Here is a 26,907-nt window from a genome sequence, read left to right on the forward strand (position 1 = left end):
CAGTTTTGAAATGGGCCTGAAACTTGACAGCACATCTTGGACCACAGCATGTTTAAACTGATGGGGAACTACACCAGAAGAGAGGCTGCTGTTGATGTTATCCAAGACCGATGCGCCAACGCTCGGGAGAACCTGAAAGAAGTGCGGGGGAAGAGAGTCGCAAGGGGAGCCAGATGGCTTCGTCTGGCGAACTACATCCTCCAAAAGCGCCAAGGACACAGTTTCAAATGAATTTAGGAACAGCTGAACATGGAACATGGACAGAGGGGTCAGATGCGGTATTAGAGACCGGAGTCCTAGCTGTAGAGACCTTATCAATGAAAAACTGAAGGAATCTGTTGCACATCTCAGGTGAAGAATCCGAGCAAGTAGGCAGAGGGGGTTTGAGTACAGAATCTATTGTTTTAAATAGTGCGCGTGTGTTGTGACTGTTAGCTTGAATAACGTCCGACAGATATTCTCTTTTGGCCTCTTTTACTGTGAGCTGGTAGTTATGCCAGGTAGTTATTCTTTCCAAATTTGATAAGAGACATGCAATTTGTCTTTTTTCCACTTGCGTTTAGCTTTGTGACACCCCTGCCTAGCTGCGCGGACAATGTCGTTAAACCATGGCTCGGGTTTAGGTTTTGGGAGTACAGTTTTTGAAGGAGCCACCAAATCCAGGATGGCATGGCATGACGGGTTGAACCAAGAGGTGAGTTCCTCTGTGTTAGACAAGGGTACGCAAAGGTTATTAAAGGCATCAGAGAAACGACTAGCAGTGCAAGAGTTAAAAATTTGGCGTTTACAACTAGGAGGGGCAGATTTCACAGCAGCATGCGATAAGACTACGTCAAATAAAACCATGAGCAAGGACAAGGTCTAAAATATGTCCTTGTTCATGTGTCGGGCTGGTCACATACTGCACGAAATTTAAAGAGTCGATAAGTCTTAAGAAGTCTTTTGCCAGCGTTTTTTTCGGACAGCACACATGGATATTAAAATCCCCCATTAGGAGGATATGATCATAGTGATCATAGTGATCAAGTGAGTTGCTGCCACCATAAAGCCCTCGTATCTCAAATGTTTGCTCACAAGTCAAAGCAAAACTCAGCCTCGCTGAAGAACGACAGCAGTGGAACTTACAGGCACATGTAAAGTTGGCCTGCGCAGTACATGAGTAATAGAATTAGCTAAATGTCCACTACATAGACAAATTATGTGAACCATAACTACTGATAACTCCCCACAAAGTAACTGTTAGTGGCAATATTGCCCTAAAAACACATTCCTGGTCCCTCTTCACTCAGGCATCTTCAAAAAGTAGTTTTACCTTTTATCTGTTTCCAATGTCAAAGCGGTGTAGTGGTTCATTGGTCTGGCTCATGTTCAGGCAGTATGCGTTCAGCTCTTAACTTCTCACTCACTGACTGTGAGAGTGGTTGTCTGTCATGTGTGCCCTGTGATTGATTGATTTATCCAGAGTGCAGTCAGCTGAGGAACACTCCAGCTACCCCAAATCCTAAATTGGATAATTGTAATAGACGGGGAAATTGAAGACAGGAGAGTTGCTTCTATGCTACCTTACTCCTGTATGTGTGTAGTGAATTCATCGTGAACCTGCAAACTTGTGTCTTGACCCAGAATGACACAAGTGATGGGTTAGGGGGCAATGGAGATGATGACTACGCTTTGCTCTTGCCACGTTCTCAAATCAAGTCATCAAGGACCGTCGAAGAGCTGTCTTCTTCAGATTAATTCAAATCCTGACTTATCGTGGCTCCATTGTTTTGCATCTCTAATTTGTTTCCCAGGTGATTGGGCTAAACCAAATTTGACAGAGCAACTATATTTCCGAGGATACAAAAATCTGATTGCTACTCCAGAAAGAGTATTACATTCTTCAATTTGATGAAATTAAGACACTTTCATTTGAGCTGACTTTATTCGCCATTCATAGATTTTCGGTTGCACTCATCTTTATTAAAAGACTGTAGGTGAGCTAGAGCCTATCCCAGCTGACTTTGGGTGAGAGGCAAGCCTATCAACCAGTCCAGGGAGTATCCCACTTCTCTCGCACTGTCAGAGACAGACTCTAATTACCTGTGACCCTCATCAAGATAAATATTATAGAAAATGCTGATATTTTAACTGTGAGTATATGGCAGATCAATTGTAAATGTGTAAATGACTGCACAATTGCCACTTATTCATTATGCTTTTGGTAACAGGGTTTGCCAACTGAGTCATATTTTGATTTTCATTGTGAGTAAAAATGCATAATACTAACGCTTGTTAGCAAATATTGCAGGCACAGTATGCCGCAAAAGAACTTCATTAGGTTTCCCAAAGTGGGCCAACGTGGGATTCTAGAGATCGACCGCCAAACTTGTTAACAAGGGCATGCACAAAGTACGAGCATAATAATTTTTTTTCTCCATATATTTAGGGTTGTTTTGAACTTTGCAGTCAGTCCTGCAGGGCCATTCCGCTGAATTCCCAAAAGAGAAATAACAAGCTTAGAATGAGCAAAATAAGGTTCCACATTAATTACCGGGGAACTAACATCTTAAAAGGTTATTTTGTTGGTGTTTTTAGCTTTTTATAATTTTTTATTTTTTCAATGTTAGCATTCAACTGCAGCTGCACTTTTGGAGGTCTTTCTCACAACCTGATGAATAAAAGTGCAATATCCATTCTATTTAATGGCCCTTTTACTTCCACCGGCTCCCACGAGAAAAACAAAAAGTGTGCCACTTGATGTCCAGCTGCTCATCCACAACTTGTTCCAAAGTGTATGTCATCATATTTTTGTACAATGGAATTATGAAAAATAAATCTCAGGACAAGTTCAACGACTGTCCGAGTTTTATAAAAAGTAGTAACGAGGAATGGAAAGGACAATACAAAGGTTGTTCATGAATTATGTTGCCACCCACTGACCTGGCATGAATTCAAGAGTGTTATATACAGACTAAAAATAAAAAATAAAAATCTTAGCTGTTCAACACTTGTTCAAAAATCAGCTCCTTGCGCCTTATTCGTACATCCACTTCTCTATTTGACAAGTTTAGTGTTTGAGCTTGGTCATGAAGTGATGCTTCCATGTGTAAAAATACAGTCCATCCTTTTGCTGTTTTTAAGCGTGTTAATTTTTTTTTTCTTGAAATGAAACTAAACAAAAGAATCGTCGGCGTGACTTGCGTCATTTGCATGAGACAGGACGACCCCTTCAAAATAGCCTTAGTTCAGTGAGCATCAAATAAGAGAGCGGGAAGTGCGGTAACCTTTCAGAAGTAAAAGCAAAACGGCTTCTGTCTGTCTTTTGTTGAGGTGTGTAGAACAAATTTATTTGCGCTATCGGATGTGTGTCATTTATTCGATGAACAGACACCCACTGACAGGCACCAAGACCGTCTCTCAAAGGTGTCTTTTTTTTCTCCTTTTGTTTGACAGTCAAACTAATATATTTTTTCTCAGCTCTCTCCTAGATATCAGGGACAGGGATCGCGGTTCCTTGGCAACTTTGTCCGGGAACGGCTTGCGTCTCCGTGTGACGCTCACACAGGAGTCTGATCGCCCGAGGCGGTCTCAACACTCACAGGCTGTCACTCTGTGAATTATTCAGTCAAGATGATAGCATTTTTTTTTCAACGACATAAATGGGTTGATGACGTCTGATTTTTTTTCACACCAGCGGGCTGCATCTGATACAGTCATTCTAATATGAAGGCTGGGCATGCAATGTGACTGCAATGTGACTGCAATATGGGATTTATAAGCAAGGCTGCTTTGGGCTCGCAAATATTTGTTTAACTTTTATGCTGAATAGACAAGAGCAAGCATAGTAACACCTTCCCCCAGCGAGCTTCTTAATTAGGTTTTCTGTGAGTGTCACCTTCAAGCCTTTTGTTTTGGGCATCGAGAAAAATATTGCACACGCCTTTGTCATTGGTTTGATTTTAAGGGAGGCAAAAAACACTGCGATGCTGTGCTTTGAGGAACCTTGGATGAGCTTCTCAATAGGCAGACGTGTTGTGAAGAAAATAAACCTCCACAAAGACTCCTATCCGCCTGTCCCAAGGTCACCACTGGTTCCCCTCCCTCTGCTGCTGCACTCGATTCAATGTAGACGGTTACCACAGCAACTCGAATTTATCCTGGAATTAGTCTCCATGCCCGACAATTGGGAAATGTATCTATAATAGCAGCAAAGGTGCATTATCAAGTTATCTCCGAGATGCTGCACGCAAAATTCTCTTTAAGGGATTAAATGTAAGAAAATTGACTTTTTATTCAATTAACTCAAGTTAACCAGTGGTGGCTTTGCACAAGCGCCATTCATTTGCAGTTTGGATGGGAAGGGAAACGAAATCTCATAATCTTCAATAACACTGCAAAAAGTTGCAATATTGGTTTGCAGTATTTTTAAGTTACCTGAGAGGTTGGAAAAATGGCAAAATATAGTGAAAATGAGATGGTGGCAGTGCTAAGTACCAGCTCGCTTATAGCTCTCAAGTACTTGAATATCATTTCAAATGCATCTTACAACATTACTGAAAAAATAAATGGCTCAGAGATCTTTTTTTTTTTTGATAAATTGATTATTATAATTAATTAACGTCGGCTTCAAAGTGCAGAGGTTCGATTCCAGCTCCGGCCTCTCTGTGTGGAGTTTGCATGTTCTCCCCGGGCCTGCGTGGGTTTTCTCCGGGTGGTCCGGTTTCCTCCCACATTCCAAAAACATGCATGGCAGGCTGATTGGACGCTCTAAATTGTCCCTAGGTGTGAGTGTGAGCTTGGATGGTTGTTCGTCTATGTGTGCCCTGCGATTGGCTGGCAACTGATTCAGGGTGTCCTCCGCCTACTGCCCGAAGACGGCTGGGATAGGCTCCAGCACCTCCCGCGACTCTAGTGAGGATCAAGCGGTTCGGAAAATGGATGGATGGATGGATATTTTGTAAATTTCCCCAGTGTGGGACAAATAAAGGTTATCTAATCTTATATTTTGATAAAATGCACAGGAAGTGCACATGGATGTATAGCAAAAACTTTGAGTACTAACATTTCGAGCAATGCACTTTTTAGACATGAAAAGATTTAAGATATCAGATGTTGAGATGTATGAATTTTAAAAAATGTTTCCTTCACCCCAACTGCCATATTCGTATTAGCCAGCATCTTACGGCTTTCTGAAACAGCACCAACAATTCAAATAAGTGAGTTTTTCAGAGAATAGGGATAAATTGCACAGAAAAAAACAAAATATCCGAGTTGGTGAGATTGGCAATATGCAGGGGATTACTGTCTGTTAGTGACAGTTCACGCGGATTCTAAAATGCAAATTGAAATCCTGTTCAATGTTGGGACAGGATCCTTCAGACTTTTTCATCTGTTCCGTTATGGTGGGAATCCACTATATTTCACATTGATCAGGGATATGTTTGCTAGACACGTATTTTGAAAATAAAAAACATTTTCACCGGGAGATGGCATTGCGAGAAGTATTCTTTCATATTATTACAGAAATGCAAATAAAATGGCTTCCCTTCCTTCTTATTTCGACAAAAAAACTCATTTGTGAGATATGATTGACTTCATGCTTAAGCTGTGCAAAGTAGATCTTGAGTGTCAACAGCGTGGTTTCTTTCTGTCGTTTTGAGAAAAGCAGAACCCTATCGTCCTGGATAATGTTTACTTGTTAAACAAATGAGCCGTTTGTTTTCGATGTCAGCAACTTTTCATTGAGCTCATTCTCACCACACTTTCTATGGTTGCAAAGCATAATTGGCAGGTGAGATGTCACCAGATTTCCTGGGGCAATATCGCAAAGGGCGATGATGAACCGTGATGCGATGAAGGTGAGCGGATCATTTTGAAGGGTGTCAAAATCAGTGTTTTATGTTCCCCCACCACCAACACCCACTCCTCTTGAGAGTCGGCATGGTGCAGACACTCTGGACCCACTTGAAAGGTTATGACTCATTTTTTCTTGCTGGTTTTTATCTCTAGTGCTCTTTCGTGTCCTACCTGCTTATCTTTTCCACTTAATCTAACTGGACAGAATTCGATTTTTTAAATCTTATAGATCTGCAGTATTTGCCAGGGCATTTGAATCACCTTTATCGATCTGCTTGTAAACTATCAAAGTGACATGACTGAGGATACAACAACAAATAGCAACAATGATCAACCCCTCGCAACTCCACTTTCGTGGTGAATCCCTAAAATTATCATCACAAAAGCAAAAAAAAAAAAAATACTACAGACTGGTATTGACTGCAGATTTGTTTTCCTAACTTTCCAGGGTGCACTACTGAGTTCGTTTTGGGGTTGGTGTGGGGGTTGAGAATGTTCAGGACTCCCAAAATAGAAAGATTATGATTATGAACGTGGTGAAAAGACTTACTTTCCTAAATGGTTGAATTTTTGGAATTTTGAGGCCTAAAAACCGATTATTTGTTATTATTTAGAAGATGAGCAAATTTTGACTGATGCTCTGACCACGTGCGTCCGATTCTGGCATGCTTTGAGGAATTCTCTTGGAAGAACTCAGCAAAGTATAAGCACTTGAATTTGCCTGAAAGGCTGCTTCAAACCACAACAAAGTCAAACATAGCTCCCTATAAAATATTACATGCGTTCTGTCCTGACACATCCACCCAATATCGTGTCGATCAGGAATACGGGGCGGGGTAGATTGTCAAATTGTTTATAACTTTCAAGGAGGTACTATTAAGTGAAATTTGGAGCGGTTGTATTGGAGTCTCATAACATTTTCATCATCTTACACTTGAAATGGGTGGCGTATGTTGAAACGTCGATGTCCCCAAAAGGGCAACTAACACATATGAATATAAATATAATATAACCGTTTTATTTTTGGATTTGTTATTACTTAATGTGAATGTCAACATGAAGGTCAACCGGTTAGTTAGTGCGGCCGGATGTTTTCATACCAGGCTCACAAATACCATACGCTGTATTCTGGATGCGGGTCATCGCTTTCCATTTCCTAATGTCCGAGACATTCAATTATATATCCATTCGTTGACTGACAGGCATAGTTTGACCAACAGGTCACAGCTGTGCTTTTCACTGTGGCAAATGGAACATGGTGCATTGAATGGATTCAATGCATATGGAGTCTTCTGTGTAGTCTTTTTACTTCTTTTATTCCTATTATTGGAGCCTTGACTTATGTATTCACAGTTTTGGGTTTTTTTTGTTATTGTCAGATCTTCACACGATATGGAAAGTGCTACACCTTTAACTCGGGCCAGGACGGGCGGCCTCTGCTGTTGACCATGAAGGGCGGCATGGGTAACGGCCTGGAGCTGATGCTGGACATCCAGCAGGACGAATACTTGCCCGTGTGGGGAGAGACGGGTAAGAATATCTCAAATTGCCTCTGAGTAATGGCTACAAAAACATCCACCGAATTACATCGCTGCAGCAAGTTTCACAAAATGGTCCAAAACAGATCACAAATAACACCAAAATTATTCCACTCTCAGTAATTACAGCGGTTTTTGCTGGCCAAAATTAAGTTAGAGGTGGTACCATTCTGATCATTGTAGTGCAATGCTGTTCAGATAATAACAGTTTTGACAAGGTCAAAATGTTTTAGAGCCGGAAGCAGGCTGGAATTAGGCTGAGGGGGCTCCGCTTCTCTCACAATAAATGTTCCCATTTAAAAAATGGTCAAACAAGTGTTATTTATGCATACCCCATTGAGGACAGAATAAACATGGATGGCAGATGGAGACACAGTAAAACCCCACTCTTGGCATGTCGCAAACAGTAAAAAATGACACTACCCCTAAAAATGTTCATAATTGACCACATTAATAGTTTAAACCAGGGGTAGGGGCCTCCGGTTCCTCAAGAGCCACATTATGCCTGTTTTATACCTCTCCCTACTTCAGGACAACTGATTCAATTGATTATGATCGTTTCAGGCTTCAACAGAGCTTGCTGTTAGCTAATCGCTTGAATCAAGTGTGTTGAAGTAGAGAGAGATTGAAAACAGGCCGGAGTTTCCTCCCCCTGCTTTAAACTGTAAATATACCACAGGATATGATCTCAAAACACTTCAATATCATTTCAAACTCATCTTACAATGTTACTATTAAAATTAATAAGGAGTTGATTTTCCTCAAATAATTTATATGCCAAATTCAACTGATTAGGTCTTTCTCTTCAACCTCTGTTTTCGTCAACAGATGAGACATCGTTTGAAGCGGGCATCAAGGTTCAGATCCACACGCAGGAGGAGCCGCCGTTCATTGATCAACTGGGATTCGGGGTAGCACCGGGGTTCCAGACCTTTGTCTCCTGTCAGGAACAACGGGTAAGTCTCAGAATGAATGGACTCCTGTTTATTTAGTTATCTAATTTGTTAGCGAATTAGTTAATTAGCTAGCTGGTTGTTTGCTTGGTTATCAAATATATTAGTGTGTGAGGTACTTTTAACTGGTGTTATGTGGGGTTTTTTTTTGTGTCCACGTATTGGTTGTGTGTTACTTGTATGGCTTGTTAAATTGTTGGTTGGTTAGTTTGTCAGTTGGTTTGTTGGGTAGCTATTTTATTATTTATATACCGTAACTTGTTAGTTTGTGAGGTGCTTCATTCACCCGTTAGTAAGCCAATTAATTGATGTGTCAGTCAGTTTGTTTTTTACTTAGTTGGGTAACAAATGTACTTGGTTGGTTACTCACTTAGTTTATCCAATATTTTTCTTACCACATGGTATACCGGTTCCAATTTGATACGAGTCTACTGAGACATGGAATCGGCATGTGACGTTACCGCTTTGTAACTAGAGTTGACTTGATGAGGAAAAAACAGCTAGCAAACAACATGGATTGGAGTAACACGCAGAGCAAAAGGAAAGCTGTCAGAGAGATCAGAGATCTTGGAGAGGGACCTTCGGGAGAGGGAGAGAGAGAGAGAGAGAGAGAGAGAGAGAGAGAGAGAGAGAATGACTACAGTAACGCGTCACCACGCCGCAACTGGGTGACAAATCAGGGGTCTCAAGTGTGAAATGAGAGTACATGTATTTCAGGTTGAAGACAAATGAGCAAGGCGAGGCAATTAACGCCAATGCACCTTATGTGTAAACTTTGTTTTAAAACCTGCCTGGTCAAAGTCGTCAACACTTGAAGGACAAGCACTAATCACCCTGAACGCAAAGAACGCAGATAGGCCTACCGTAATTGCTCGATGATAATCTGCTACTCTTTTCCATTTCAACCCTGCGGATTTAAATGCAATGCGCTTTATTTATTCATTTTTACTGACGAGCTTTATGTCGCCAACAGAGTTACAGATTCTCTCTTCACATCTGACCAATGCAATTACTGAATATGTCAAACTGCACCAATTAAACCGTCAAATTTGGCCCTCATACTGAATATTCATGTTATTCCGTTTAAACGGCTTGAATGACCAAAACAGTCCGCATGCAAAGCATGAAGCATGACAGTAATGCTTCTAAGAGCAACTACTACAACTATGTGTCCTGTCGTGTTGGCTTTCCTTAGCAATAATAACAGCATGAATCTCCAAAATGCATGCACGGCATCGCTCTGAAGCAACGAGCTGTGTTCATTAGCGTTTGGGGGGGCGGATTGTCACCATTTTTTAAGGCAGTGATTCTCAACCTTTGCTGAGCCAAGGCCAAAACACATACAGTATATTAAGTTTGTAAAATCTCGCGGCACAACGCCAAATAAAAATCTCACAAAAAGTCACATATCCATGATATGCATTCTCCCATCTAATAAAAGACCATTTATTTGTTCTGAACGTCACTAAAGGTCGGTGGCATACATCAATAAACAATGATATATCACTTGTCATAAATAAATATTTTTTGATCTTTTAAGTGACATTTGACAGTTTCCTGCGGCACACAGTCGGAGCACTCGGGTACACTAATGTGACGCAACACACTGGTTGACAACCACTTCTTTATCATTGTTTTAGAAAATCCATTATTATTATTATTATGGGTGAGCTCTTTCTTCACATTTTTAGAACATATAGACCTGTGGCTAATAAAACAAAATGGCCAATATTTGTACATGTTTTTTTTTATGTTTGTTTGAGCAATATTACATTTTAGCCATATTGCACAGTGCTAAATAAATATGCCAAAGACTCGAAAGATGCTCAAAGGCTTGAAAACGTATCGAAAAATGTCAAAATAAATGTTGGCACTGGTACCGATACCAAAATGTTCAGTTTGGTGTTCAGTTTGTCTGTTAGCTTGTTTCCTTGCCCTTGGAATGGGGTGAAGTGACGCAATGACCATCCAGTTCCAGGGAATGTTCAATAAAACGAGTCTGTTGTGGACACATTCAACCTTTTGGCATCGTTGGACCTATTTTATTAGCCACATAAACCTGTTTATTGTCCCAGCCATGACAGCAGTGATGCATTTCAGGGTTCTTTTTGGGACGTTCCCCATCAGATGTGCCTGATGCTGCCCTGGCAGGGATCCCAGCACCAATCGCACACTCTTGTACCCTCATACGCTCCCTTGCCGCACAACCATCCTTTCGAATCGTTCTGCCCTCTCTACACATCACATAAGCCTCTGAGCTTTTTACACCCACACTCATTTGACATTCAAACATGTGGTTATAGCATCTGTGGCTTTAATTACAAGCGTAAGGCATTTAAAGTGTATTGAGAGCTTTATTTTACATACAATACGATTGCTGGCCATCAGGCAAGTAAAAGCATTAAACAACTGAAACCAACAAGAAAAATCCTAAGAAAAGTTTTTGCAACTTTCCTTCAATGAAGACTGCTGGGACCAAAAATGCACAAGGTAACAATGGCTCAATTTTCCCATGTCAAATTGTTCATCTGTTACCTTATTCAAGGGTGTCCAAAGTCGGTCCTCAAGGGCCGCTGTCCTGCCGGTTTTCCAGCTTTACCAAGAGCAATACACCTGATTCAAATAATCAGGAACGTTGTAATGCTATTTCAGAGCTGGCCGATGAACTGATCATCTGAATCAGGAGTGTTGCAGCCAGGAGAGCTGGAAAACAGGCAGGACAGTGGCCCTCCAGGCCCGGAGCTGGACGTGCCTGCTTTATGTGAACATGTGAGAGCAAAAAAAGTAAACAATTCTTTTTCTTTCTTTTTTTTCTTTAGCTTGATCAATAACTTCAAGCAACAGATTGTTATTAAATTATGAAATATTTTTCATCATACTTAGCTTATTATAAGTGGTGCTGCCATAGCGACCCTCTATCAACCGCTTCATGCTGCCTTCCACAAAACTCTGGCACACTGTCAAAGGTCAATTAAAATGAGATATTTCTAAATTCACAGGCATCTACAAGGCACATTTAATACGACATTACTGGACAAGCCTGGATGCGTCTACAAATTTTGCGATCTAGCTAGTTGGTCACTAGCTAGCTCATTGGTACTGAGCTCACGAACTGGTGTTTGGCGGTTAAAAACTTAACTTATTTAAGATATCCTTTATTTGTCCCACACTGGGGAAATTTATGTGTCCATCCATCCATTTTCTGATCCGCTTTATCCTCACAAGGGTCACGGGGTGTGCTGGAGCCTATCCCAGTTGACTTCGGGCGTAGGCGAGGGACACCCTGAACTGGTTGCCAGCCAATTGCAGGGCACACAGAGACTAACAACCATCCGCGCTCACACTCACACCGAGGGACAATTTCGAGCGTCAAATCAACCTGCCATTCATGTTTTTGGAATGTGGGAGGAAACCGGAGTACCCGGAGAAAACCCACGCAGGCATGGGGAAAACATGCAAAGTCCACACAGGAAGGCCGGAGCCAGTATCAAACCCACGACATCTGCACTGTGAGGTCAATGATCCGACACCGACTGGTCGGGCAGGGAGTCCTCTTAACCAAACACTAACTAATGACACAATGACCAACAGGTGTGCCACTGCAGGAGGAGCTCTATAGTGCCACCTGTAGGTCACAAACAGGACGACCCTAACAATCAATGGTGGCATGAAGTCTTTGCAACAAATCAAGGGAGTCGCAGGTCTTCACGCCAGGATTCATACTTCAGCCATTGGACATAGAGAGTGTTGTTATGGCTACACCGAATGAATATGCATATGTGAAACTCAGCTCGCTGCTCTGGGGGTAGCTTACTGATTAAGTCAAGTCAAGTCAAGTACAACTTTATTGTCAAATGTGCAGCACAGATGAAATTTCTTCCCTCTCAACACAACATGTAACAGGAGGAGGCGCTGCGGGTTCCCGCGCCGCCATCAAAATAATGCAAGACAACACATAAGACACAGACAATCGTGCAATCTGAACCACTTTCCTCCATACACTTTGTTGTGTGAAGCAGTTATAGAAGAAAGAGGAGTGAATCAAAATGTCCTTTTCAACAGTGGATCAAAGATGTCATGCTAAAAATGTTGACACATTTGCTACAAGCTACGTTTTCAACGCAACAAGTAGCTGTAGCATCCATTAATGGAAAAGAGATTGGCTCTCTTCTCCTGTGCCAATTTTCTCAATTAAGTGGGCGACGTGAGATGTGCCTGTAGCTCCACTTCTGGCATCCCAGATTCCCATTCTTTAACAATGCCGTTGGGGAATTGCGGATCAAACTTTGAATGAGAATACAGGTAAACAAAAAATAAATAGATATATCTCAACAGCTCTGATTGTTAGCTGCAATTGCAGACTGCTGACCGGCAACATCTTGCTGCGATGCAGGTCATGCAGGTTACAGGTGGGCACCTTTTTTATTTATTGATTTTCAGATGCCATGTTGCCATGTTGTTTGCTTACAATGGTGTGAAAGTAATGATGATGTTTGACATTGGCTGTAAGAATCAAACATTCTTTCCAAAAGGCCAATCCATGTAGAGTTTACATTCAAATCAATTGTGAATCTGTTTATATGAATGAATTGTAACAGAGTATCTAGGGATCTAAGCATACTGCATCCATGCGAAAATGACGGGAATGAAGGGAAGTCACAGGTATCAAATTTTCCCCCTTGTGAGGTTGCCAGAGTGACCTCCAGAGAACTAACTATTTGGAGACAAGACATTAAAAAGTCACTTTCCCATAATGTACCCCCTTTCATATCCTCCTCTATATTTCCCACCAGAATCTCACTCTTATTTTTTGTTTTATGACGCAAATTGTGCTACGTTTAGCGGGTTCTGGACCCAAAGGGCTCATAGCAAGGCATAAGGATGATCCAGTCTCGTAAAGTGAATGATATGAGGAAAAAGGCGCTTGTGGATTTTTGCCAGGTCGCTGTGAAAATGCCGTTTTTCCACAGCGCTAAATGCCATGGAATTAAACGGCTCGGTCACAGGGAAAAGGCTACGTCGCCTCTCTGACGAGTTCATCAGTTATGAGCCCCGAATAATGACTGCATAAATAACTGCTGTCAAAATGGCATCCATTGATTGCCATTGAAAAGTGCAGCTGATCTAACTTGTTGTTTACATTCCACTGCCCGCGTGTGAAACACAACGGGCTTCACGTTTCACACAACTTGACTGTGAAAAGATCATGATGGTCAAACATTTCTACTGAACCAAGTCACAAATGTTAATATCAATACCACACCGGATGTTAAGTGGTGTTTTAATTTGCTTTCAGCAACTCATCAAATAAACACATTTTCTAAATTGTCTGTTTGTAGTTCACTTACTTGGAATAAACGCATACCGACAATCAGAACACTGCTGTTCACAGATTGTGTTGTTTATCTAGGAATGTACCTTAAGTCCGTGTTTGTCAGCACACCGTGGCAGATAATTATGAATGTTCTCTACTCATCCGGGATAGAGACACATACCAGTAATCTGGCCAAAATTGAGTGTTTTCCTTCCACTGCGATCACAGTAAGAAAAGGCTCAATTATTGAATGTTTCTAAAAGATTATATAAATTGTGGAGTGGGTTGAGAGTGACTTTTCCTCCACGATCTGCTTGGAAAACATTCTGGACCGATGATCGTACACAATAAACTTGTTGAATATTACTGATGTCAAACCTTAAAAATAGTTTTAAAAATATAACAAAAAAGAAAGACAAAGGAAAAAAAACGATAAAAAATTGAGGAATTTTACCTCCCTTACAAGAATAATCATCAAAGGCCCAAATAACAAATTCATTCATTCATTCATCTTCCGTACCGCTTGATCCTCACGAGGGTGGCGGGGGGTGCTGGAGCCTATCCCAGCCGTCTCCGGGCAGTAGGCGGGGGACACCCTGAATCGGTTGCCAGCCAATCGCAGGGCACACAGAAACGAACAACCATTCGCACTCATACTCACACCTAGGGACAATTTAGAGTGTTTAATCAGCCTGCCACGCATGTTTTTGGAATTTGGGAGGAATCCGGAGCACCCAGAGAAAACCCACGCAGGCCTGGGGAGAACATGCAAACTCCACACAGGGAGGCCGGAGCGGGAATCGAACCCGGTACCTCTGCACTGTGAAGCCAACGTGCTAACCACTTGTCTACCGGGCCACCCCCCAAATAACAAATGAAACCACAAAATAAGGAGGTGCAAATAAAGCATGTTCAATTATTCATTCATCTTCCGAACCGCTTCATTCTCACTAGGGTCCCGGGGGTGCTGGAGCCTATCCCAGCTGTCTCTGGGCAGCAGACGGGGGACACCCCGAATGGGTAGCCAGCCAATCACAGGGCACACAGAGACAAACAAGCATCCACGCCCTCACTCACACTGAGGGACAATTTACAGTGATCAATCTGCCTGCCATGCATGTTTCTGGAATGTGGTAGGAAACCCGAGTACCCGGAGAAAAGTCTGATGGACATTATTATGGCGAGGTGTGAATTTTATTTCCTAAACCCTGTCTGTGGATGGGATGATAAAGAATTCCTGACGCATGCACGACCACCTCTGGTCAAACCTCACTGAGGTGCTATGTCATCCTGGCCACCCCCATAGAAAAATATCTGGCTATGCTGCTGTCAAAGTCAACAATGGCCCAATTATCAGATGTCTCTAAAATATTATCCTGATGCAATAAGTGGACATCATTAATAAATACACAATTTTACTCAACTGAGCCAAAACAAAAAGTTATTGATGGGAAAAATCAGACTATGACCCAGCAATGATTAGATTTTATTAGTTACTGGAATGTGCCCCGCTGCCCGTTTTACGTTTCCATTTTTTAAATTCAGTTCAGCCGTGTAAGTCTGTTAGGAGACAACCGGGAGTTTTAATCGAAAATTGTATGACACCATCCTTTTAAATCACACAGCGGCTTCTAATTTATTGCCGCGGGATGAATTGTTTGAACTGATGAGATGGAGCCGCACGCAGGGCTTGTTTATGTCCTCCTACTTCAGCGAATGCTTCGCACAGTGAGGCAGCTGAAGTGTAATTAATTAGTGTTAATATTTAATGGCTTGCAAAATAGAAATCACACTGCACTCGCATGATTTGTCTTTGAAACCACACCAATAACACAGTTCTTGTGGGATGACAGTAATTTATGTTTTTATATGGTGCTTGAATTCTAAAATTTAATTATTTATCTATCTATCTATTTATTTATTTGCTATTTTCTGCCTCTTTTCCCTTTCTGAGGATTATGTCCGACTATACAGTGGTGACCATTTAAATCCCCTGGGTTTGCACTCCAGATGAAATTATGCAAACAATTGTGTCATGTTCGTCACTGGCATTGTTTTAATGCAACGACGGGCATTGTAATCAGTAAGATGAGTTACATCCATCCATCTTCAATATCGCCTATCTCCACAAGGGATGTGGTTGTGCTAGAGCAGGGGTGTCAAGTTCATTTTTATCACGGGCCGCATTTCTGTTACTGTTTCCCTTGGAGGGCCGTTATGACTGAGAGCATATAAAGAAGAACGGTTTATTCCACTGTTGTTGAAGTTACTGTCATGAGGGGTTTCGTAACAAGAAAATGCTTACACGACAGTGTCTCTCATTTAGTACATCTAAGAATTTGACCTTTTTGGAAGATATTTTAGCAATCATCATGGAAGTTGACATGTTTGATTGGCTTTCGCAGGCCACAGAAAATGCTGTGGCGGCTCCAGATCTGACCCCTGGGCCTTGAGTTTGACACCATGTGCTAGAGATAACATTGACAAGCTGTCCGCTGTAGTAACTGCTGTCCCTAAAAGGGTTTATGAAGATAACATGCATGCATTTTGGAATGAGGGACAAAGTACCAGGAAAAGGCCACGCCCATATTCAAAGCCCCAACCTCTGAACTGTGAGTCGGATGTGCGAACCACTCGCTTTCATGGCGCAGATTTATGTCCATTTACCACTAAAATGTAATTCATTAATTAGAAAAGGCCAGTACATTAATATTTTTAATTCTCTAATTGTTCTATTAGGTCGCCCGGTAATCCAGTTGTTAGCACGTCGACTTCACAGTGCAGAGGTACCGGGTTTGATTCCAGCTCCAGCCTCCCTGTGTGGAGTTTGTATGTTCTCCCCTGCGTGGGTTTTCTCCGGGTACTCGGGTTTCCTCCCATATTCCAAAAACATGCATGGCAGGCTGATTGAACACTCTAAATTGTCCCGAGGTGTGAGTGTGAGTGCGAATGGTTGTTCGTTTCTGTGTGCCCTGCGATTGGCTGGCAACCGATTCAGGCTGTCCCCCGCCTACTACCCGAAGACAGCTGGGATAGGCTCCAGCACCCCCCGAGACCCTAGTGAGGATGAAGCGGTTCAGAAGATGAATGAATGAATGAATTGTTCTATTACTTTTTCATTGGTTGTGTTGCAATATGTATGTACTTTTTGAGGCGATGATCTATTTGTTTTTTTCTCGGACCATCTTCTGGAAAATACAGCTTTTCTTAAATTTCTGTATTCTATTAAAAGTGAATCTTCATATGTTTGTAATATGTTATCGAGATGATTTTATAAAATAATAATCTTTGGGGGGTTTTCTTTGTTTCTTTGAGTATTTTGATGTTTCTGTCAAATACAATGCAAAGCTGAGCCATTCTAAAACTTGAATAGTCTTTGTTTTTAGTGCATGTTTTGGTTTTTAGTGCATGTTTTTATTAAGATCGTATTTATGTAATTTGATTATTTTATTTAAAAAAATGTATAGATAGCGTAAAACTTCACTGTTCTGTGTATATTGACATTTTATACAAAAGGCTTATTTTTATTTTTCAATATAATTTTCATGATTTTATTTCCAAAAATGCAGTTATTCTATAACCTTTTCAGCAATAAATTATATTTTGATTGGTATTTCTTCCTTGTTGCTAATGATATTATATATGTTTTGATTTTTTTTTCTTTTCTCATTGGTATTTCTTCATTGTATACATTATTTTAAACGTTGCCCGGTTTCATCCCACGTTCCAACATGCATGAAGAATCTAAATTGTCCCTCGGTATGATTGTGGGTGTGATTGCTTGTGCAATCCTAGTGAAGCTCCACAATTCAGAAAATGAATGAATGAATGAATGTTTCTATCATTGTAAACCTTTCTTATGTGTGCTATTATTCCGCATTTCTTTGTTTTATTACTTTGAATTTATGAATACATTGAGGCATTTGTTCACAGCCTGAAACAAAGAAGTGGTACATCCCCATGGCTACTTAAAATAACAAAGTGGAGCAGCACCTGCCATTGCGTTGCGGTAAAGAAAATGTTAAATTGGAAACATTCATTCAGATCTGTCACTGCCTGTGTTGATATTGCCATCAAGCCATCCCTGTAAAAGAGACTGATGGTCACTGTGAGCACACACATACACGAATAAGCAGAGGTTAATCAAATGTGATCTCCCTGCCAGACAAATCATAAATACATTCTATCATTTGATATACGACTACATTAATCTGAGTGAGATGGTTTTTGGCCCACAATCGCCGTATTTATTCATTGTTCTTGTCTCTCGCTTTGGCATATTCTCCAGCATTGTTGCACTAAGGTTCAACTTGGTGTTGGACGCATGGGGAGCTGAAACATTTGTCAGAGTGTTCATCGTTAGGCGGCCAAATCTACTTCACTGTCATAATTATTGAGTGTTCTCTGAATATATCTGCATTTTTTCATTCAGAAATGAATGTCTAAAACTGAATTTAAAACTCCGCCTCTCCGAACACTTGCACTCTCAGAGTAGTGGAGGAACGTCAGTGAATTTCTGAGTGCCCCTTAGGTTTGAATTAGTAAGCTTGCAGGCCATCTCAGCAACAGACTGTCACGTACTGTACCTCAGGGCAGTGTGAGGGCGTCAGAGTGAATTTCTGAGCGCGCACTGTGTTGACAGCAGCAAACGAGTTCAGTTCCAGTTGCATTTAGAATCTTCCACTTCTAACTACAATAAGTTTTTTCTTTTTAGTTTAAAATGGCTTACCTTAACTACAACCCTGTGTCACATTTATGGCCTGAGGTAGAATCTTGGTCGGTTATTGCACATTTTGCAGCTGTAAAGAGTAAATCTTTCTTGTGACCGCAGGTTAGCGGCTGCAGCTATGTTGCACAGTTGCCATGATGACTACTTCTTTGTCATTTTCTATTTCTTCTTCTAATTCTTCCTCCATTCCCCTTTACTTTTTTGGGGCAATTGGCAATACACTTGGTGCATGCTATCAAGAAGGTGGCCACGCACGGTAAAGCAAGACTTCTTCGTCTTCCTCCATTTCTTCTTCTTCTACTGTCTTTTGGCGATTGATAAATACTTTTGGTGCAGAGAAAGTCAACACTATCGGTGAACAGGGATTCTGTGTGTCAGTCCGAGCTCTACTTTAAATACCATATTTTCCACACTAAAAGGTGCACTGGATTATGAGGCGCACCTTCAATGAATGGCTTGTTTTGTAATTTTTTTCATGTATTGGACGCACCGCACTATAAGACGCAATCTACAATGCATCCACTAGATGGAGCTATGTTCAACAGAACTGTAGCAACACCACTCGAGTGAAGCGCGCCTCAGCAGTCCATAGTCCGCTTCTCTCTGCTGTGCGCATGTTAGCGTGAGCACGGACGCGCATGGTTCGATCAATCAGCGCCGACGCAACCCAAGTCACAGATCAAAGAAGCTTTGAACAAACAAGAACAGCTAAGATAGCTTAGCTGTTGAATGGCGTTGCTACAGAATGATTAAATGTCAGTAAAACTTATTGAATAAAGCAGCGACACAGTTCACTTAACGCTAATTGCCAAAAAGCAGCAGTTTTATGATGGGGGAAATCAAGTACTTTTTTTACTCTACTTGTTCCTTTTTGCATTGTGAAGCTCATTCATGCTTTTTTGGGGGGGATGTACCGTAAGCCCACAAAAAATTTATATCTCGACTAACAATTTACATAACTTCCTATGTTAAAAGTTGACACTGTAAATACACCACAAAGTATGATCCAGACACTTAAATATTTCAAGCTCATCTTACAGCATTACTCTAAAACAATGCATACTGATGATTAGATGTTTTTTTAAATCCATTGGAAATACACATGTTCTGAACCTGCAGAGGTTGTGAAGACTCCCTGTAATTTCCACTAACCAACCAGGCTAAATTCAGCTCCTCCCTTACAAAGCTTGTTATCTTGCCAATATCTGAGGGGTTTTTTTTTGTTGAATAGCTGGGTAAGGCTTCAATAGGAGAGGAAAACCAACAGCAAGTTACAACATTGACTCGTTAACATTGAACTCTCTCTCTCGCCTGAAATTTGAACTCTGCGTTGTCAGCATGTCTCGAGCAAGGAGCCATTTTGGGGTCGACATATTACCGTAATAATCATACACAAGGTGCATCGAACTTTAAGAGCGCGCCTTAAAGCTGAGCTTTTAAGAAAATGTGAGGCTTTTAGGTGCGCCTTATAGTGCGGAAAATACGGTATGGTTTATACAAGTCGCAGGACCAGCCAAACTATGAGAAAGAATGTGACTTGTACTCCGAAAACCTTGTTAATCATTTTAACAGTGTGCATTTAACACGTGTGAGAGGGGTAAAACTAATAACCGAAAATGTGATATGCTATGTAAATCCTGCCTAACAAGACACAAAGTGCCCTTTCTCTCTCTCTCTCTCTCTCTCTCTCACACACACACACACATACCCAGCTGACCTATCTGCCGCCTCCGTGGGGCGACTGCAAGGCCACTCCAATGGACTCTGACTTCTTCAGCACGTACAGCATCACGGCCTGTCGCATCGACTGCGAGACGCGTTACCTGGTGGAGAACTGTAACTGCAGGATGGTCCACATGCCTGGTGAGAACCGCTAATTGCCAAAAGCAGCAGTTTTATGATGGGGGAAATCAAGTACTTTTTTCACTCTACTTGTTCCTTTTTGCATTGTGAAGCTCATTCATGCTTTTTTGGGGGGGATGTACCATAAGCCCACAAAAAATTTAAATCTCGACTAACAATTTACATAACTTCCTATGTTAAAAGTTGACACTGTAAATACACCACAAAGTATGATCCAGACACTTAAATATTTCAAGCTCATCTTACAGCATTACTCTAAAACAATGCATACTGATGATTAGATGTTTTTTTTTAATCCATTGGAAATACGCATGTTCTGTACCTGCACAGGTTGTGAAGACTCCCCGTAATTTCCACTAAACTAGGCTAAATTCCGCTCCTCCCTAACAAAGCTTGTTATCTTGTCAATATCTGAGGTTTTTGTTGAATAGCTGGGTAAGGCTTCAACAGGAGAGGAAAAAAAATATATTTTAAAATCGTGAACCACAGGTTGCTACTGTAAAGAGTTACAAAGTTGCCCAAATCATATCATGCCATGCCTCAAGATGCCAAATGAAGATTATGAATGTATCAATGAAGATGAATGCTACCAAAGGTTTATTAGGACATTTGGTAGTTTAGTGGTTCACTTACAAGCAGCTCAGTTCTCACTCGACATGTGTTCTTTACCATGAGAGGCCTGTTATGGCAGTATGAACATTGCAGTATGTACTTTGCTTTCCGCTCTTAGTCATCTCAGATGACCCTGAGCAGGATAAGCAGCATACAAAACGTATAGTTGGATGGACAAAAACTGCCTTTATGCAAATAAAGCTCTCATCATGTCGTGAAAAGAGATCCAGCAAAGAAAAGAAACATTTAATAATGGATGTCCCGCATTCTTCTCCTTTGCGTCAGTGTCACCCTCTTTGTTGGAGTGTTGCCTTCAAGGACACATATTCATCCATACTTCCACTTTCTATAAACAGTTGTTCACATTAACCTGATAGGTGACCTGGAGCACACAATCACAGTTTACTTTTGGTGAGAGGTGAGGTGCATCCTGGACTGGTCGCCAGCCAAGAACATTTCACATAAAGACCAAAAACCATTCACATTTACATTCACAACTAAAGATGATTTCGAGTCTTCACTAAACCTAACACTGTGGCTTAACACGACGCGGTTGCAAGGAGGCGAATGTTGGCTTTGTGTCCGGTGTCATAGCAGCCAAAGTCACTAATCATCATCCTTATGGCAGCAAATAAACTACACTTCTGACAAGTATTGTGTCATTATCATGAAGGGAGGAGGAGAATTAATCAACAGAAGAAAGACGGAGAAGTCATGCTAATTATAAAGTTATTGTGACATGAAGTTGCAAAACATCAAATTAAGTGATTGGGTGATACATTGCAATTGTTTCAGAGGTCTAGCCAGAACCACTTTGTAGTAGAGATTAACCAACTTTGAACAGCAAAATAAGAGGCAAATTATTGTTTGAAATAATACACAGTGACACCGGTCACTATCTGAAACTGTAAATGAATTAGTATGTCACAGCCTGCGCCACCTGAGAACGCGAGTCAATAAGGTTAAGAGTGCATTCATACATATGTATATTTTTAGTGTAACATTCCATATATTTGTCCTAAAATGGGGAATGTAGCATTTTTTTTTCATCTGAAATTGTCTATCCGGGAAATACAGAAATAGTATGCAGGATAATACATTTGTATAAAAAGTATGGTGCATCGCATGAAATGGATGGGCGCCCAGGCAGCTGATTAATGATGAATGACGGACCAGCAAAACTTTGTAAATTGCCCACTTTTGGTAAATTGTTTGCTTGCATAATAGAGTGCTCAGTGTTCATTTTGACTTTCTAGATCTGATGATTCAGATTTAATGGACTTGGCTTTCTCTAATACATAAGTATCAGTAAAGGCTAATTAGTCGGTAGACAGAAAATTCAGACATGTTGTTTTGGAAGTACGTTTCTTTTTATCGGCAGCTGTGCTGTACTGTCCTATTATGCGGACATGTGCCTAAATATAGTGCCTAGTTTCAATTAAAGATGGTAATGAATATTGATCATGCTTTTGTCCTCTGCTTTGCCCTGCAGGAGATGCCCCCTACTGCACCCCTGAGCAGTATAAGGAATGTGCAGATCCAGCCTTGGGTAGGAGATGCTAGGGATTGGTACCGAAGACCGGTGTGTGTGTATGCGTGTGTGTGTGTGTGCATGCGTGCGTGCGTGTGTGTGTGTGTGTGTGTGCGTGCGCGGGTGCGTGTGTGTGTGTGTGTGTGTGTGTGTGTGCGTGCGCGTATAAACAGTAAAATTATCTGATTATAATCTATATTCACAGTAACTTTGTGACTGGGGCCGCTCTCCCCAGTCCGCTCCTGATGATGGGTCAACTCAAATGCAAATATCAAGTTAACATGAGCATATGTACAGTATTTTCTATACTAAGCGAGCCTGTACGTCCACAACATGCAAATTGTAAAGACGCACTGCCCCTACTGCTAATTTAAACTGAGTTACCAGATTGCTCTGCTTTTGTCTATCTACACAGCAGGTTAGCCTATTAGTGGGAGCGCAGTCTTCTAGTGTATACTCATTTACACCATCCATCCATCCATATTCCACTTCGCTTTATCCTCACAAGGACCGCAGGGTGTGCTGGAGCCTATCCCAGCTGTATTTGAGCAGTAGACGGGGGACAACCTGAACCGCTTGCCAGCCAATGGCAGGGCACAAACAAACAACCATCCGCGCTCACCGACGTGAATTTATTTTCATGACGTTTTCCAAATTAAAGCTCTCTACTGAAATTAAAACAATAGTAACTTATAAATAAGTTCAGAGGTTTGATATTAAAATACTGGTTAAGTATAGTAAAGTTAATCAAAAAGTAAAATGTTACTAGAAATAAATATGTACACAATTCATCAGTGTAGGTAAAGATAAGTGAAGCTATAATATATTTTTATATATACTGTGTAGTTTGGGTAATAAACAGCTCTCCCCGGGGGATCCCGAGGCGTTCGCAGGCCAGCTGGGTGACATGTCTCTCCAGCGTGTCCTGGGTCGTCCTCGGGGTCTCCATGCCCGGAACACCTCACCAGGGAGGCGTTCAGGAGGCATCCGAATCAGATGCCCAAGCCACCTCATCTGGCTCCTCTCGATGTGGAGGAGAAGCGGCTCGACTCGGAGCCCCTCCCGGATGACCCAGCTTCTCACCTTATCTCTAAGGGAGAGCCCGGACACCCTGCGGAGAAAACTCATTTCGCCCGCTTGTATCCGGGATCTCGTTCTTTCGGTCACGACCCATAGCTCGTGACCATAGATGAGGGTTGGAACGTAGATCGACCAGTAAATTGAGAGCTTCGCCCTTTGGCTCAGCTCCTTCTTCACCACGACAGACCAATACAAGGTCTGCATCACAGCAGACGCTGCACCGATCCGCCTGTCGATCTCTCGCTCCCTCCTGCCCTCACTCGTGAACAAGACCCCAAGATACTTAAACTCCTCCACTTGGGGCAAGATCTCCCCCCCGACCCGGAGGGGGCACTCCACCCTTTTCCGACTGAGGACCATGGTTTCAGATTTGGAGGTGCTGATTTTCATCCCAACCGCTTCACACTCGGCTGCGAAACGCTCCAGTGAGAGTTGGAGAGCCCTGTTTGAAGGAGCCAACAGCACCACATCATCTGCAAAAAGCAGGGATGCAATACTGAGGCCACCAAAACGGACCCCCTCAACGCTTCGGCTGCGCCTAGAGATTCTGTCCATAAAGGTTATGAACAGATTCGGTGACAAAGGGCAGCCTTGGCGGAGTCCTACCCCCACTGGAAACGATTCCGACTTACTGCCGGCAATGCGAACCAAACTCTGACATCGGTGGTATAGTGACCGAACAGCCCGTATCAGGAACTCTGGGCGGATCTCATCCACCCCTGGGGCCTTGCCACCGAGGAGCTTTTTAACCACATCGGTGACTTCAACCACAGAGATAGGAGAGCCCACCTCAGTCCCCAGGCTCTGCTTCCTCCAAGGAAGGCGTGTTGGTGGAGTTGAGGAGGTCTTCGAAGTACTCTGCCCACCGGTTCACAACGTCCCGAGTCGAAGTCAGCAGCGCCCCATCCCCACTGTACACAGTGTTAGTGGTGCACTGCTTCCCCCTCCTGAGACGTCGGATGGTGGACCAGAATTTCCTCGAAGCCGTCCGGAAGTCGGCTTCCATGGCCTCACCAAACTCTTCCCATGCTCGGGTTTTTGCCTCGGCGACCACCAAAGCTGCGTTCCGCTTGGCCAGTCGATACCCGTCAGCTGCCTCTGGGGTCCCACAGGCCATAAAGGCTCGATAGGACTCCTTCTTCAGCTTGACGGCATCCCTTACTGCTGGTGTCCACCAGCGAGTACGAGGGTTGCCGCCACAACAGGCACCAACCACCTTATGGCCACAACTCAGATTGGCCGCCTCAACAATAGAGGCACGGAACATGGTCCACTCGGACTCAATGTCCCCCGCCTCCCCCGGAACATGGGAAAAGCTCTAAAAGCCCCCTCTGGAGCCAGGCCTGGAGGTGGGGCTCGTTGGCGAGCGCCTGGTGGCCGGGCCTACACCCATGGGGCCCGGCCGGGCTCAGCCCGAAGAGGCAACGTGGGTCCCCCTTCTCATGGTCTCACCACCCGTGGGAGGGGTCAAAGGGGTCGGGTGCAATGCGAGCTGGGCGGCAGCCAAAGGCGGGGACCCTGGCGGTCCGATCCTCGGCTGCAGAAGCTAGCTCTTGGGACAGGTGTAGTCATCATTTGAAAATTATTTGCAAGGATTTACAGAAACAAAGAGTTGTTTATTGATATTTATCTATTTCCTGTCATGTTAAATCATTGGGAGAATCATTGTCAGAAATCATGATCAGTCTCTTCCCAAAGATATAATATCATTAATTGTGAACATTTATAATTCAAGCTCATATTCGCAATTCTGTTGTTTCATACGTGTCAAACTTGTAGCTCTTCACTTTCCAAAAGTTTGGTGACGCTTAGTCCAGAGTACAACCAGCTCGAAAAAGGTAGCAATAGATAAAAACAGCGTCAAGTTATTTTAAAGATGGCTCGTGGAAATTCGAATCGGCTAGTAACTTCACCAGCAACATTGTCTAGTATTCAAAATAGTTCATCTAGAACCTTGATCATAAATTAATATTCGTTGATTGGAAAAGAAAAATCACTCTGAACACCCAACACCAAAAAATAATCACTCAGGATAATCTTTCAGATACATCAGATGGTCAGTGCTTTGCTAACATAGATAGCATGGGTGAAAAAAAATGCTCGAATGTGGCCCCAAATGTCGTTATTTCCGCTTGAGCAGATTGTAGCAAATAGTGTTGATTGTGCCCATGGCATCCAGCCTTCAACATAAAATCTAATTTTCTGTCACTTTGAGACATGCCTTCAAATCTGTTTCCTAATTGACTTGCACTCAGAGATGTCCATATGACAAAATCCTGCCTGTCAAGCCTCACCTCGCAGTGATTGCTGCACAACACTGCGGCATACCTTCTCTCCGCAGGAGTTGTTTGTCATGCCGTATCCATGATTAATCCACGCCTTTCAAGCACCTCGCATTTTCCCCTCCCTAGATTTCCTCGTGGAGAGGGACAATGACTACTGCGTTTGTGAGACTCCATGCAACTTGACGCGTTATGGTAAGGAGATGTCTTTCGTCAAGATCCCCAGCAAAGCTTCTGCCAAGTATCTCGCCAAGAAGTTCAACAAGACGGAGCAGTACATAGCGTAAGTCTCATTTTAAGTCAGTTTCCTAACATACATTGAACCAAAGCACCCATTTTTCAGGACATACCACCTTACAAAAATGGTATTAAACGTTTCTACAGAATTTATGAACTTGTCACAATTTACTCACAAATACCGTATTGGCCCGAATATAAGACAGTGTTTTTTGCATTGAAATAAGAAAAAAGTGGGGGTGGTCTTATATTAGGGGTCTAGACATTATACCCACTGATGACGCTAGATGGCGCCAGACATCATTGAAGTGAATGCTGATCTTGACTCCCCAAGTCCAGTCAAGTCAAGAGTATTTATAGAGCACTTTCAAACAGTCATCGCTGCATACAAAGTGCTGTACATAGAGCGATTTAACATACCCAATAAACAGTAAGACGAATCGGTAATAAAGGCGGTAGAAAGCACCAAGCAGTAAAATCAAGAACAAATCTATGTCATGCTGAGTAGAACGGCAAAGAATACAAGTGAGTTTTGAGGAGGGGCCAAAGTGAACCCCTGTCACGAAGAAGAAAAATAAAAAATCATGGTAAGAAAGAAAAGAGAAGAAAATAAAAGAAGAGATAACAGAAAATGGAGAAACGTAGCGACAATCTGGAGAAAAGTGGGTCGAAGGCCAGCCAGGTTAATCAGCAGTTGAGGAGATGTTATGATGTAATTTACATTTTAAAAACCAGAAGCCATTCATTTATGAATGTGATTGTACTTAAGTTTCCATATTTAAATGTTCAGATATTAAGATTTGAATGAGGCTGTCACGTTCTGCTCGAGGGGAAAAAATCGCTCCGAGCAGAACAAATGAATTAAATAAGTTGGATCCCAGGTAAAGCAGACAAGAGAGAGTATTGTCACAAAATAAGGTGTCTTTAATG

General features: G+C 42.1%; 1 protein-coding gene across 5 annotated transcripts in view; it reads left to right on the plus strand.

Annotated features, from left to right (window-relative positions):
- Nucleotides 1–26,907, plus strand: part of asic1b (acid-sensing (proton-gated) ion channel 1b) — a 249,894-nt gene that overhangs the window by 204,865 nt on the left and 18,122 nt on the right. For all 5 annotated transcript variants that reach the window (XM_052075156.1, XM_052075157.1, XM_052075154.1 and 2 more), the window contains 5 exons: nt 7,218–7,368; nt 8,205–8,332; nt 20,085–20,235; nt 22,340–22,396; nt 25,870–26,023. In XM_052075156.1, the coding sequence (XP_051931116.1) occupies nt 7,218–7,368; nt 8,205–8,332; nt 20,085–20,235; nt 22,340–22,396; nt 25,870–26,023 (641 nt within the window). The remainder of the gene's footprint in view (nt 1–7,217; nt 7,369–8,204; nt 8,333–20,084; nt 20,236–22,339; nt 22,397–25,869; nt 26,024–26,907) is intronic.

The sequence above is a fragment of the Hippocampus zosterae genome, chromosome 9 (genome assembly GCF_025434085.1).
Source record: "Hippocampus zosterae strain Florida chromosome 9, ASM2543408v3, whole genome shotgun sequence".
NCBI lineage: Eukaryota > Metazoa > Chordata > Actinopteri > Syngnathiformes > Syngnathidae > Hippocampus > Hippocampus zosterae.